This window comes from Musa acuminata, chromosome BXJ2-4, assembly GCF_036884655.1.
Source record: "Musa acuminata AAA Group cultivar baxijiao chromosome BXJ2-4, Cavendish_Baxijiao_AAA, whole genome shotgun sequence".
Classification (NCBI taxonomy): domain Eukaryota; kingdom Viridiplantae; phylum Streptophyta; class Magnoliopsida; order Zingiberales; family Musaceae; genus Musa; species Musa acuminata.
Window position 1 is genome coordinate 9,611,040 of NC_088341.1, and position 15,578 is coordinate 9,626,617.

Consider the following 15,578-nt stretch of genomic DNA (forward strand, 5'->3'; position numbering starts at 1 on the left):
GGAACATTCGGTGGACATCCTGTACTGGAAGTTTGCTTCCTTTCCCTGTGAACAAAGTTCTGAATTTAGCAAAGCAGATATCGAAAATGAAAGATAAGTTTTAGCAAAAGAGAGCTGTCTTTTGTTCACTAGTTTAGAGAAGGAGATCTATTGGATATGTTTGATGTGCAGGATAGGTATACTGGAGGAGGACCTTTGTGAATTTGTTCAGTTAAAATCATCAAACAAGAGGATGTCTTATAAAAAGTAAATCAAAGAAGGAAGGCTATCTATCTTATTCTAATGGTAGCATGAAGCATCATGACTGGTGTCATAGTTATAGATTAGATGAGTTCATACAATGCTTACGTAGTACAATGTTTGAAGGTCCACGGCAATTATTTCATCGCTAACGATAGAGAAGTCGCCGCAGTTAAAGCAAGGCAAAAAGGACGAGGGGAAGGGGCGATAGAGAAGAGCGCGGCTGTAGCGTCGATGGCGAGCTGCTCCGACTATGATGAGGTTGACGGAGCGACTGCGAGCCGGCGCCAATAATCCTCCCTCTGCCTCCAAAGCCGCCTTTCTTCGAGTACTTACTCGATTTCACAGTATCGAACTGCATGTTTTCCCTTCCGGAATCACCATCACCAGACAGCCTCACAGTCGCATTCAGGCCTGCAAATAAGTCACGGTATGAAGAACCCAGGTTGCGCGGGTAAGAGGGATTCTAACACATGCTTACCTCGAACTGGTTGGTGTCGTCGGAGTTGTGGCGGCTGCTGAACTCGGTCCTCTGCAGCATGGCTGGCACTGGTGGCTAAGCTCCACTTGGCTCGGAGGAAACAAAGGAGGAGAAAATATAAGAGGAGATTAGGCTTCATCGCGGTAGTTGATCGGACGGAAACGATCATGTGGGAAGATGAAGGGGAAGCTGAGGGGAATTTAAGGACTAACCTCTGAGAACCAAGTTACGTGCTCGCAGGCTGCTTGCCAACCCAATCCGAGGACCAGCACTCACAAAAGAAGGGAATTGGGTTCATTGCGTCAGACCAAGCATGTAGATGGCATGGCCCTCATGGCGTAAAAAAAGGGCTCGGTATAAAGTGGGGGCAAACAATGCACAAGCTAAACATTTTGATTTATGCCTGCTTCATTCATAGTAAGAAAGAACGTACCAATCTTGTAATGGATATTCTAAAACTCGTTCACAAGCAACAGCGTCAGAATTGATCTCTTTCCCTGGGAGTCAAAAAAAGAGTCGGTGAAGCATGAACTCTGAAACAGAAATAAGTTGGTCGGCAGCTCAATTGCGTCAACAGAAAGGAAAGAACACCGGAAAATGAAAGCCTGTCGCTGGTCCTTCTGCATGTCGGTGGACAGTCAATCGGCCATCACGGTTAGAATTCTTCACATGGGTGCCACGTTGTAGACTTGATTTGTGTTGATTCGAGCGGTTGGTGCAATCACATAACACTAGACTTGATTTGTATGTCTCGACTTCCTCGGATCGATACTTATCTGGACACATGCATCAAAGTATCCTTTTTATTCTCTGTTTAATATAACCCCTTACAATCAACATAATGCAAAATATTCATCATCATAGTGGTCCTTGTGACTCGGACAAAACCAACAAACCTTACTGCCGAAATTTGCCTAAAGGTTCCTTGGAATTGTTCGATCACACCGAAAGGTATGGCATTGCTCTTACATCTTAGCTGCAATAGTAGGTACTGGTTCATAGCCACACGCTGCATGAAAAGTAGGTTCCACCATGTGATGGATGACTACAGGATAAAACAAGTAAGATGGAAAGAAATTTCATTACTATAAGGAAGAGATACGTATTAAGCATAAATTTATCATCACATTAGAAAAAATGATCTTTTGAGAACAGATCCAGCTATTAGAAAATGATGATAACAGAAACAATTCAGTAAGATTGTATGATCTGTCCAAAGTAATGACTAGTTATCAGGTAAGAGTTATCAAAATCCAGGTCAGGGTAAGTAAGCTAATAATAGTACTTTAATGCTAAGGTTGATGATTAAAGGCTCTTGGTACCATCTAAAACATAAGCTCCTCACAAAGAATCAGGCATTTGATTACAACTACTAAGAAAACACTAAAGAAGCAATGACTAATTGTGGATATTAGAAAGGAAGTTATGTCAAGCATAGATTTCCTCGCCGAGTCATCATTGTCTGGCTTGTACCGGTCTGAGCGAGGACCATGCTGCATCTGACTGCTATGTACCAGTTATTCTCAAGTATCTCCCAAGCAACCAGTATACAGTTATCCTTGATCTCGAGATGCCATAGCACAAATTAAATCCTCCACAAGGTGACAGATAAAAGATAATTGACAGAACAACAAATGTTTATCTGATCGTAATGCAGGTTATATAGAGCAAACAAGAAATCAGGACTGATGATGAGCAAAGAAATCACAGGCAAATTTCCTTCTGGTAGTTTCCCTGAAATTAATACTGCAGACTTGTAGGAAAAGCACCAATGCCAAAAAGAACTAATGCACCTTATCCATGCTTTAAAAAGTTGTGATCACCATTCTGCTTTCAAATGCAAAGATCTTTAGTAACTAAATTTGGAATCAACAGTACAACCAATTTGTCAGCCGCACATGTAAGATAGGATGTCCACATCCAGCTTCCCTTGGCTGGCAAGTGGAGAGAGTATCTTTGCCAGTTCCCCAACAACACGTTCCATATAAAGCGTGTATAACCCATTCCTAGACTCCAAGAGTTCTGAAACCTTGCGCGCTTGTATAACCGATCTCACCCACTCTTCGAGAAGCCCTGCATAACATAATCATCATGACTTTTAAAATATGAAGTACAAACTACATGGACCATTTTTAGCTCAAAAAAGGATATTATTAACCAACCACAATTAAAGGCACTTATCAACTAAGGATGTTCTCATGATAGTCATAAAACATGACAGAATGAGTGGAACAATTATTATACTGGTCTTGCTCAACATATAAGGTGTGCATTCTAGTGCATCCTAGATCCTGATCCACCTGGCAACTAAATTACTAAGCAATACTCACACTTAGAGAATAGAGTGGCCTTCTTCCCAAGCAAAACATGTATCATCTTCTTGACCAATTTTGAATATCAAATATTTAAAAAGGACAGAAAAATGAATGCATATCGAATGGGACTAGTGGGCGCAATTAATGATATAAAGATTGTGACCAAAATGGTGCAATATATAATAAAGATTTAGAATTAGCGTAATATGAACCAAGCACAATATGAGATAAGAATTTGCATAAGCAATCGTATGAAAGAGAGAGACAAACCCAGTGCATGAGGTCCTCAACAAAAATTTGCATAAGCAATTTCTGCTGGAAAAGAAAATTACAAGCTTACTGAATGTCTTATTCGATATTCCACATGTAGTACCAAAATATTTAGACAAAGTAATTGATCTAAAAAAATTATACTAGAAAAATGATGTCATGTGTCTAATCAGCCAATATTTTATCGAAATCACCTACTTGCGTCAAAATCTTCAATGCTTATCCAGCTTCTGACATAATCTGATATCAGAAACTCCATAAGTTCAATCCTGATGTTGTGAGGAAAAAAACATGTTAGAAATATTATCACCCAAATCTCAAAGCACAATGGAGAGATGCGTAGGAGAGATGCATATATGTATTCCACTCATTTGAAACCTCAAGATTTTCAAATAGAAATGATACATATCCCAAAAAAATAGAAAACAGGTGAAGCCAGTGTAGCATACAAGAACATTCAATTGTTCGTGACCTGTAATACTTTCAAAAATGTGCACCCAAAAGTGAAACAAGTATGATTTCACCATAACTGAATGATCATAAATGGTAAAAGAAAGAGGACATTATACTCAATGGAAGATGAAAAGCTATTGTAAGTGCCGTCTTTCATCATCTAATATCTTGTAAAGTTGCATTAAGAATCACTAGGTTAAAACATACATCATAAACATGTTTCCATGAAGGCAAGGAAATGAATCATCAAACGGATCCATGAGAAGTAAGCTATCAATCACTACTGAAGTCTTCTGGGAGACTGAAAGGAGAATTCTTTGACCAACAAATGGCTCATTTCCTAGCTTGCGAATTAGGTGTTGAACACAAAATTGAGGATCTGAATCAGAATTCACTGAGCCTGATACTGCAGAAAAAAAAGGAAATTATGAAATTAACCAAGAACAAGGAAAAACTAACAAAGCCAAAGGCAATGTAAATGGTTACATATTTAAGGCAAAAGGCCAGACAATCTTGAGGTCCAAATGAGTTGATATATGCTGAGATTATCTACATATTTCTAATCAAGAGATAAACAAGGAAAAATATAGAAGTACTTTAGCATACATGAGATTAACTCATCCCAAAATGTAGAAGTAATGCCACAAACGATCCCTCCAGCATAACCATATAGTCAAAATGGTCCTCTGTAAAATTTTTGATAAACCTGAACATTATGTTTTGTGCCACCATTAGTCCCTCTCCTATTAGGGTTGTTGATGTGGCTAACAATTCGGTTTGTGGCATTAAAAAATCATTATCACTTTGCTTTTGCCTTAACAACAATGAGGAAACGCCGTATTTGCCATGTCAATCATCATCTAAAATATTCAGCCTCCTATCAACTCCCCAATCCCCAACACCTCTTCCTCTTCCTCCTACTCAGCCTCCAACTCCTAAACTCCCCAAAGTGGAGGAAAAGGACACAAATTGTTAGGTAGTGCAGGAAGAGGAAGAAAGGTTTGAGGTTTTTAATTTATAATGTAATCTTTACTTAGATATCATATTCTTATGTTAAATTTTTAATATGAATAGCATGAGTAAAGATGATATTATTCTAAAAACTAATGTAATCACTTCTAAGCATTCAACAGAACCCTGTGAAAAAATAAGCAAAAGGTGGCTAGGATTTCCAAGTTATAGGAGTTAACTTGAGCTGTGAGAATATCAAGGAAAAAATATAAAATAATTTGACATTATAGACATTAATGTTTCATTTACAAAAGACCAAAACCGAAAAGGACAAATATCATAAGCAGATGCTACAAAGAAAGAAAAAATACCATCATTTTCAGGGATGGCACACATTCTTCTGATTAGACGCATAATCAACCCATTGACAATATCTTCAATGAGCTCGATATCCTTTTGTGATGATAGTAAATTCTTTAATGAGGCTTCAAAGAAAGATCATTGAGCAATTGCCAACACCATTAAACACTTCTTGCAAACAAATTAATAGAGACAAAAAAACAATGTCATGCAAAGGATTACAAGTATTGGCAGGATAAGTGTCTTCCTGTACAAGCTAGCACATGCACATGCAATCAATGGTCACCTTCATATTTATAAACAGAGAGCAGAGAAAAAGAAAGAGAACCCTAATTTCAGTAGGTTAGATAGTTACACAATCAAAATCAATCCCATAAAAATAAAATAGTTATGGACAATTAAGTTCCCTGAGCATTGTTTAGATAATCTTGCGACTTACATGACAAAAAATTATAGTCTTCCTTATCTCACTTTGGTTTTAAAAAGTAATAGAAGATTTAATAATATTATTTAATTCATTCTCAATTTCTTGCCTGATGGCAAGTAGATCAACAGTATCATTATGAAACGTCTTTTTCTAGTTTTCTTTTCTTTGTAATGTTGTATTTATAACAACACAAAATTAATAAACAACAAGTACATGTTCCTTGTGCAAAATTTCTTAAACCTCCATTTTATTTAGAATATTCCTAGTTCATGTATGCTTATAGGGAGAGAACGGAAAAGGTGATTTCACTATATTTTTGACTGGGAACAGGACCTAATGGTGGACACTACAGATTTATATTTGTGCATGCATCCTTTTCATTGTCACAGCATATAAATGTAACAGGTTGACATAGGTACAATATCTGAAATGGAATGCATAATACTCATGCACCACAGGTTGTATGACAGCATCAGAAGTTTAGTGCCATCAGTGGCTAGACAGTAGTATCCGAGTATTGGTGGAAACGAAAGTCATTCCTAGAAGGTGAGCATGACATTACATGCATAAAAAATAAGAATAATACTTGAGAAGATTTGTACCCAAATGTCATCTATCATAGGGTTGTGATTGCAGAGATGAGTTATAAACAGCAAAAGAACGGGTGTCAAAATACAAAACAAAAGAGGTTTAGTAGTAGTTCTCACCTAAAATGAAATCTATAGCTTGATGAGAAAAAGTAGCAAAAGAAGGGCCAATTTCCCCCTACACAGACGATGAGGAACTTAAAACAACTGAAATACAAAAGGCAAGGAATAATAATGTAACTAAATAAGTATATCCAAGTAGAATCGTCTTGCTTTCACTAGGATATTATCTGTAAACTCCACCAAGAAATCTACTGATGTACCCAGCTGCTCTATCTCATTTTCACTGCCAAATGCTGCATTTAGAAAGAGCAACATAGAATTATGAGGGTAACTCTTGAGGAAAATAAAGTGCTATTAGTAAACAAATCCTTGAGATTTGGTACTGTTCATATCCTTGAACTTTCATCCTACACAAATTCAGAGCAAAAATGGAAGTACAGATAATATGTAGATTTTACAGAAATAAACAACTGCTTATCTTGCAAACTACCAAACTGGTCATAATGAAGAAAATGTCTACTACACTCAGGTAGATCTTTGGAGGTTCCATTGAAGCTACATTGTGTTCTTACACCACTAACATTCAAATGAGCCACCAAATACCACCTACATAGGAAATGCTTTTGATTCAGAGGTCGGTCCACTTTCTTCCTCCTTTCCTTCCAGCGAACTGTCACATGGGCAAGATTTCAGCCTCAAACATTTCCACTCACGGACCAGAAAGAAACTGAAAGCAGAATCAATCAACTCCATTAAAATTTCACAGGAAAGCATCGTTTACCCAGCCTCAGGAATCTCCTCCTCAGGACCTCATCGATCCAATGACCTCCATCACCGCGTCCCGAACCATCTCCTCCCAACTCACCGATCCCATCAAAGAAATGGCACCGGCATGATGCAATTGGTAGATCGGCTTCACACGTTCTCCCATCTTACACATCCAGACTTCTTTTACAGACAACTCATCCAAGAAACCAGAAACAAAGAGATCATCAGAGGGAAGCGGTAAAGTGAGGATACCCTCAAGTTGCTTGAGCTCTTCCCGGAGCCCAAGGATCTCGAGCTTCCTGTCCTTGGCCTGAAGCAATCGTGGGGTGGTATAGCCGAAGATTAGTTTAGGGTTCCAGATCGCCTCTCTTTAAGAGAAGGAGGGTGGGAGAGCGGATTCATACCTTCCGCTTCCAGCGCTGGGCGTCGGAGGAGGAGGAGGGAGAAGGACGGTGAATCTTGTTGAAGCGGATGAGAGCGAGGGCAAGGCCAATCTTGAAGGAAGGGGAGTCGCAGCGAACGCTCGGAGTCGGAGGCATGGCGAGAAGAAGGCGGAGGTAGTGACGGTAGAACAGAGTGCGAGAACTATCAAGAAGAGGAACGTGGGGAAGGCGCCCGCTTCCTTTTATATGGCAATCGAAGGGTCAGGACGCCTTCTAATGGGAATCCGCTCCTGATCCAACGGTCCATAGTGCAAGACCTGCGCATCGATGGATAACGTTCATCCTCTCATAGGCCAAAGGTCGCGACTTGTGACACGAAACCAAATGAAAACATACTGTAAACGAGTAAGTGTCATCAATAATAAAATTTTAAATTTCAATTATCTAAGATCAATTATATGAATCTTTTACCATTATTAAAATTTATAATATATATATTTAATTACATTCAAAATATTTAAATTTTTATTTACAATTTTATATTAAGATATCTTCTCTTTTTGTTTTTCGTACTATTTCCTTATTTTTTTCTTTATTCATGAAAAAAAATATTTTTATTATCTTTCTTAAAAATATCACGACAATACAAGTTTTTCATCTCAATATGCTCATCATTGATCTCCCGACTGTCAAATAGTTAGCCCAACAGTCGGAAGTGCTATTACATGTGATACTCTCACAACTTAAAACAAAATTACACATCATTTGTCCTTTACTAAAGATTTAACATAATCCAGCAACAATGCACAAGTCAGGCTTAATTTTGCTGCTCACAAATCCCCTTAGAACAATTGTATTATATGTTCCTCATCTCATACAAAAGAACATGGAACAGAATTAAAAGTGGGAAAGGGAAAAGAAAGGTACCAAACAACTTATTCTATTAGAGGTACAGAATGTGAAAGAAAATAACCTTAGCAGAAGCCATTATGACATCCTCAATTTACCAGCTTCTCACAGGCCTTGATTTCTGCTGCTTGTGTTCCCAACACTGCCTCACCATTTGGACCTGATTTGATGACTCTCATCACAGCATCAAATACTGCTGACTGGAAACTGGCTTCCTCTACCTTCTTGAGGATTTCCTCCACCACCTTGAAATCAACACCGCCGATGAGAACCAGTTTGCCAACCACTTCACCGAAGTAAGTCGGTGCTTTCGGCAAATCGATGCTGATGTCATCCAGCATGGCCCCATAAAGCAAACAACCTGTCCCCAAATCCCTTGGAGTGAAAACCTTCTTGACCAGCAAATACTCCAAAAGATTCACTAGAGGTTCCAGGCATGAGACACCCTTGTCGAGAGCTATATTGATGGCTTCCTTGACCACCTCAGGATGATACTCAGGGCTCTTCAGTTCTTCTACACATTGAAGTGCTTCATCTAGAATGCGGATGTGAAAATACTCCTCCAGAAGAGCGACAGTCTTCTTGTGTAGCTCATTAGGATTAAATTTGGGTTTTGCCACTAACTTCTCTGGAATTGCTGGTGGTGGCATTTGAGCAGCAGGCCTCAGGGGCACGAGGTTTTGAGATGGGGAGTCTCCCATGCCTGTAGCAAGAGTCGAACGAGATGGCGGACCACTGCCTTGCAGCAATGCACTAGTTCTGCCAGCAATAAGGCTACCACTACCTTGAGGTAAAAGCTTTGGATTAATGGCTGGTGACTTGGCAACCAAAGAACTATGAGCACGATTAGCTTCACCCCTGGGCATAGATTTGCTCCGTGGAACTTCCCAGAAGTCTCCATCTAATCCCGACATTCCAGGCATTTTCCTTGCCCCGGGCATTCCAGGCATCATACCACCAGTTCCAGGCCTGTTGTTAGGAAATCCAGTAGGGCTAAGTCCCCCTAAAGAACCACCATCACGGCTATTTCTCATGCTTGCAGTTGCACCAGGGCGCAGCCCAAGATTCTTTTCTGCCTCGCTATGGATTTCACTAATGGTTTTGGCTTTTACCTGCCAAAGAAGAAACCATCAATTCTTGAGAAAATTATATCAAGTTTTCTCAGTTTCTTTAGCAGAACTCAGTCTAGTTAATCTATCAACTTAATTTAAATTTCAAAAGAATAAAGTCTGAAATCCATGATAGGAACCAGGTTACAGCTTACTTCTTCACGACGAGGGACCCAGTTGTTTGAACGCAGGTCAAGCACATTACGAACCATAAATCTTAGACGTGGTGCAAGTTGAGGATTGGAAGTTAGTTCCTTCAGCCGGCTAAAATAGACATCATTAAAACGACGAGACTTGGGGCTCTCATCCAACTGCTTTCCTATGGTGTTGAATAATTGGCAGATGGCCTCAACATTTTCCTCAGCAGGACAAGTTTTGCCATCATGCCCCAACAACTTCTGCTCAGAGCAATTATGTCAGTAAGATTCTTAAAAGAAAATAAACGTATCGAAGAAACCTCTGTTAACAGCAACTATATCAGAAAGTCGCTTAAAAGAGAACATCTCATAAAAGATAGAAAGACTACGATTAGCATAAAAAATGGTTACCTGAGCGATATGATGAACTATTTTCTCTGGCACCATTTTCTGCTTCAAAAGCTCACCTATGAGGCGAATGTTGCCAAGGGTACGGAGTTTCACCATTCTCTCTTTATCCCTACGTTCCATTTCTTGGTCTGGAGCAGTCAGCTTTCGCACTTCAGCCTCCAGGTTGTCAGCACCTTCAAATGCCTCCTGGCAATTATTCAAGAGCACACGCTTGAAAGTAATCTCCTTCTCGCCTTCTTGTTCAGGGGGAAATACAGGAAGTTTTTCATTGAGATCAGAACACAGTTGAGCATACATGGGACAGAATGTTGGCTCAAAGACAGCTTTGTCGAATATGAGAGTAATGACATCCTGCAGCATTGGTGTATTTTTCAAATTAATTTTTTATAAATTAGAGGTTAACATCTCAAAAAACAATATAGTATAAATCCATGAAAATATCAAAACCTTTAGAATATCAGGCGTTGTGATCCCAGCATCGATTAGTTGGCCTTTGAGAATATCAAATTTTTCTGGCGTCAACTTGTTCAATATACTGCAATGAAAAACATCACCAAAAACTGAGAACATTTTCCAGAGAATCCCAACTGATACACCTTATGTCTTTTTCAAGGAGAATGGATTGATTCCAAGGATCAGGATGAGAACATGTAGTGTAAAACTAGAACCATAAATCCCAAACCAGACTAACCAGTAAGTGGTGTGTAACTACCATAACATGCATGCAGGCTCACTTAACAGCTAGAACAACAGTGGCTATGCAAATTGTTAACTTTTTTTCTGCTAGACTATCAAGAGTCAGTTAATTACCCTTTTACTGTTTTCAGAACTCTATCCTTGTCAGTGAGATTGCCTCTTCGAGCAGACCATGGCACTTCAGCCTTGATTAGAGCAGGAGTAGGTCCTACCTAATATATTGCAGTCAAAGTTAATTAATGTCAAAACACAGCCAAGAAATGATATCTAAATGCAAAGAAAAAGGAAGAATATCTAAACGTCAAAAGAACAACAGGGATAAATGTTCCACAAAGAACCAATCAAAGAATAACTAGAAGGTGACAAAGATGGACATCAATTTTAAGTATGTCGGGTAATAATGAAAGAAAGATCCCTTTGCAAATCAAAGAATACCTAGAAAGATTCTTTATCTCTCCTCCCATCACTAATACAACTCTAAACCTATTTCCAGAATACAGCTCAAGAACAACACATTTGGAGCAAGTTAATGTTAGTAGAGGACTCTTGGGGCAATCATTTTATCAATGTTAGTAGAGGTCAGCAGATAAGAAGACTGTAAGTGATGTACATTAAAAGTAAGATGAAGGGTACATAAAATATAAGATTAGGGCAAAAATGAGCGGGATCAACTTAACTGCATACACATATATAAGACTATGTATTCCATAATCTGTATGTGGGGAATGTGTGGTGCAGAAAATAGCACCTCGACAAGAAGCAAATTTATGATATGTATAAATGTAATAAGCATATTAATTACTGAATAATCTGGAAGTGTGAGCACATAGAAATATAGGTGAAAATATTGGCAACTGTAAAAGATGTAAACAGAAGTAATATGATTCTAACATACTAGAAAAGGGTGTTGATCAATTTGAGGGAATAAAGCCTCCAAACCTAAGAGAAACCCAATAGGATGGAAAGAAGCAATAGGCAAAAATAAAAAACAGTCTATAAGACCAGTCGCAAAGGAAACAAACTTACTCGCTCAATAATGAATACTTGTTGCTCTTAGAAGGATCTGAACTATATTTTTGCTACCGGAGCAACACATTCCTAAGATGAGAAAACTGACACTGGCATACAATTTGGAATTGGACCAATCTACTACTGCAACGCAATAAAATGGATAAAGCTGCAGATACTGCAACGCAATAAAATGGAATTCAATAAACTTTTAAAAGTCAAGAAGATGCCATAAAATCTGTATACAGGACATTTGTGAAGGAACACCAAAAAGACCATGGCTTTAGATGCTAAGTTGAATGATAAAGTCTCATATACAACAAAAAGAAAGAATATAATCACCAAGATAGTGACAAGACTTACGAAACTTAAGTTAACAAGAAAAGAAGCAGGTGAACAAATGGCTTGAAATACACAAAGAAACTGAAAAATAACACTCCTTAGTTCATCTAATAAATGACCACCTGGGTTGAAGAAACTTGAGTACTTGAAGGAAACTGGGACCCCTGCTTATTTGACTGCTTTATTTCTTGATAACCTGAGATCGAGATATTTGATTCTTTATTATCATGGATTGAATCCCAAGACCTCTCATTTCCAAATGAGGTAGGTTGTCCTGACCGGCCACGCCAATCACGACCGTCTGGTTCAAAATAACGACTCTGTGACTGACTTGCCAACTGAAAAACACACAAACATCATTTGGTAATTCCAGAAAACTTGAATCAATTAACGCATATAGACAACTGAACCATGAAAAAAGAGTAACAAGAAAAAAAGAAGCCTGACCAAACTACTATGCAATTTAAGCTTGTGACACTTAGCAATAAATTAAGACCAGACTTAGTCCATAATCCCAGTGGTGGAACAAGAACTTTGCATGGAAATTTAATTTCACTTCTTCCCCTCTAACTCTTTGATGTAGATCTTAACTGGTCTCCCTGTATACTGTTTATATAAGACACACAATGAGAAAATAAACAACAGAGGAAGAGGAGACGTTCTCTCTCAATTACCAACAAGAACGACAAAATTTTCTTGGTATTCTTTATATGGGATCTTATATTCATGACACAAATGGAGGAAAGTATACCATATATTGGGATAGCAAATTTGGGGAAGCCCCACATATTGGAGAATTCAGGTAATTTGGAAAGGTTGGGGATTGTGGCCCCCCAGGCAGTTCCCCTTGGTTCCACCACTGCATACTTCCACATTATAAACTGGAATTTGTGGTTTGGTAAGTGGGGGAAGACCCACATGATTTAGAAAATAGTTCAAGACACCAACACTTAGTAACCTCTTTCACATGTAGAAGCAGGAGAACATACATTAGAGTCACTCCGACCCCAAGTTTGATCTTCAGGAAATAATTCGGCCTCAATCTCCTGTTTAATTTTCACAATGTCTTCTGGTGTCTGAACAGCCTGCCAAGAAAAAAAAAAAGTAGATCAACAGTTATGGAGGATCTGATTACAAAGTTTAATAGATTAAACAAGTATATCTACTGAATTACCGATCACTGATATAGTTTTTAAGAATCTGTAGTGATGATAAATATATCACTTCAATTTCCACAAGCAAAAGAAATAAAAGGGGTCACCTAGCGCCTCTTTACCAGAATAAAATAGCATTTACTAATATCTTGAGAATACAAAATGTCAGATGGGGGAACATTTACTTACAATGTAACAAATTCATAAAAAAATGATGAACCCATACAAGACTCCCACCAATGGAGGTCGAGGTAAAGTCAAATTTAAGCACCGGATGATTTTTGTGACTTGAACCTTGGTCACTTACATCGTAAAGAGCAACCTTACCATTGTACCAAGGCTTGGTATGAAAAAGAATAGGAAAAACTACAAATAAAGAATATTTAAAAGAAGAATTCCACAAAACAATAAGTTGGATCAATTCTCATCAAAGAATGATAAACTAGTGCAGAACACCCGCTGAAAACAATTAGATGTGTTAACATCATCATCAGAGTGATAAACTGTAGTGTATTACTCATAAAAACAATGACTTCAATCAACTCTCATCGAAGATCGACAAACTTTAGTGTATTAATCAACTAGATTTGGACATGTTTAACAAAAACACACTTGTCTTAACAAAGCTAAAATCTAATAAAATCAAATCAAGATTTAACTAAACCCTGTAAGACACTGATAAGGCATCAAAATAATAATCAATCCCACCATATTTAACAGCAACAACAAGAATCATAATGTGATGATAAAATGAATTTTTTCAGCAAATGAAAATTATAACATACCTCACGAACTTGAAGAAGTTGGTCCCTTGTGTAACGGATATGTTCACGACTCTCAAACCTTGAGTCTCCAATCTGACAAAATATTCATACAATGCCTTTCAATACTCAAATTGCTAATCTCACAGGTATTTGAAAGGAAATACATAAAGTAAGTATGCATATTCAAAAATTAACATTTACAAAGACTTGAACAAATGGCACAATGAAAACAAGTGCCAAAGTGTATATGACATTGGGAATTAAAATAAACACAGATGTTGGTTGGTATATGGTCAGTCTCGGGCACTCAAGAAACTGGTGCTTTCATCTGTCCATAAGCATGTTAAAAGTTTGTTACCAGGAAAATAGAGTGTACAAGATATTAGCCATATCAAGGAAATTTGGACAAGGAGATCGACCAATAAATACCAGCATTAAGGCAGCATCAATCAAAAAATGTCGTGAAGAAAACAAATCTGAAGACCAATTTTTCTTGCTTTCAACTACAAATCATGAACTTAGAAGACAAGTTATAATCAGAAACAATCGAGATTCAATCTAATTATGACCACCATCAGCAATGAAACAACGACAATATCAGGACCACATTTTAGAACAAGCAATTTGAAAATCTGTCAGAAATCTAAAGCTAATTTCCAACATAAAATTAATAAGAAAACACGATTCCAGGATTAGGCAATATTAGATTCCACCAAGACCACGACTCTTCCATCAAGCTCCCTATGCTTTAGGAAAAGGAGAGCAGATCAAACATAAGCGGATCTCAAAAAACAACCAATCAATCGACCAAAAAAATAAAAAAAAATCCATCTTGAACATCAGATCGGACCGTTTAAAGACACATACTTTGATCAAACAAAGAAAGCAATAGATCGATTCAAAGCGTTTGCACCAACCTTGAAAGGGAGGGCGGTGCCGGCGCCGCCATGGGGACGGAGGGCGGGGAGATCAGAAGCGCCGCCGGCAGAAGCTGCGGAGTCGAACCGGGGGCCAAGGATTCTGCCGCCTCGGTTTCCGCCACCAGGCCTCAAACTGATTTCCGTCCGATCTGACTGCATAACTCGATGGATCCCCCTCACTTTCTCAAGCTCTCTCTGGTCGGTGGTGCGACGACGCCGGATACGCGATCGGCAGCGCGGCAGGAAAAGGAGGAGGAGGGAGGAGGCGATAGAAGAGCCCTTGGCGAAGCCCTCTTCGCTCTTGGGGTAGCGAAGAGAAGGGCGACAGAAAAGGAGGCGAGACGTGGTGGCGGAAGCCCTTATAATGTCCGAAGCTATAAAGCTATGCCCTGGTAATTTCGTAATTAAAGACTCTCCCCAAGGGCGAAGTTTCGGATCGTAAAGGTTCGTAACGTTGTCGTAGTCGTATATTAGGTTTCCCATATTACAATATCTTTTCTCTACCCACCATTCATAACTCTAAATTTCTACCAGCTATGCTATTGGGAAAACGAGTGGGGATCAAGTAATTTTCGTAGCCCACACAAGAGAGGTAAAAGTGTGAGTGCGAACTGATTGGCTTACAAGTAAAACTGTAGTTTAAACATTGTTGTAATCCTTTTAGGAGATGGTTTGTGTCCAAAATAGACCAAATTAACCTCATGGTTTCGCAGAATGTCGGATGGGTGCCATTGTCACGTGCTGCGCTCGTGACTCGTTTCATAATCATAGAGTTCAAATTATAATCCAAGTCAATTAATTATAATGACCGCATGAGCCGAGCCGAGCCG

At 38.6% G+C, this 15,578-nt stretch overlaps 2 protein-coding genes across 3 annotated transcripts; both read right to left on the minus strand.

Annotated features, from left to right (window-relative positions):
- Window positions 1–247: 247 nt before the first annotated feature.
- LOC135609916 (protein MULTIPOLAR SPINDLE 1-like) lies at window positions 248–7,616 on the minus strand. 2 transcript variants are annotated; one of them, XM_065103722.1, is made up of 12 exons: window positions 7,320–7,616; window positions 7,168–7,225; window positions 6,929–7,078; window positions 6,758–6,817; window positions 6,358–6,440; window positions 6,205–6,262; window positions 5,082–5,195; window positions 3,967–4,165; window positions 3,505–3,575; window positions 1,618–2,794; window positions 722–1,497; window positions 248–654 (listed from the first exon to the last, which is right to left on the minus strand). In XM_065103722.1, exons 1-10 carry the CDS (start codon window positions 7,452–7,454, stop codon window positions 2,610–2,612), a joined length of 1,113 nt encoding a protein of 370 aa, XP_064959794.1. In that variant the 5' UTR covers window positions 7,455–7,616; the 3' UTR covers window positions 248–654; window positions 722–1,497; window positions 1,618–2,609. The 2 variants fall into 2 exon arrangements, with proteins under 2 accessions (XP_064959794.1, XP_064959795.1); XM_065103723.1 differs by lacking the exons at window positions 6,758–6,817; window positions 6,929–7,078.
- A 425-nt stretch (window positions 7,617–8,041) lies between these two features.
- LOC103981295 (eukaryotic translation initiation factor) lies at window positions 8,042–15,075 on the minus strand. The gene is made up of 9 exons (XM_009397974.3): window positions 14,746–15,075; window positions 13,850–13,921; window positions 12,900–12,995; window positions 12,033–12,248; window positions 10,675–10,772; window positions 10,312–10,399; window positions 9,865–10,215; window positions 9,472–9,714; window positions 8,042–9,319 (listed from the first exon to the last, which is right to left on the minus strand). The coding sequence occupies exons 1-9, from the start codon at window positions 14,905–14,907 to the stop codon at window positions 8,297–8,299; spliced, it is 2,349 nt and encodes a 782-aa protein (XP_009396249.1). The 5' UTR covers window positions 14,908–15,075; the 3' UTR covers window positions 8,042–8,296.
- Between the last annotated feature and the right edge of the window lie 503 nt (window positions 15,076–15,578).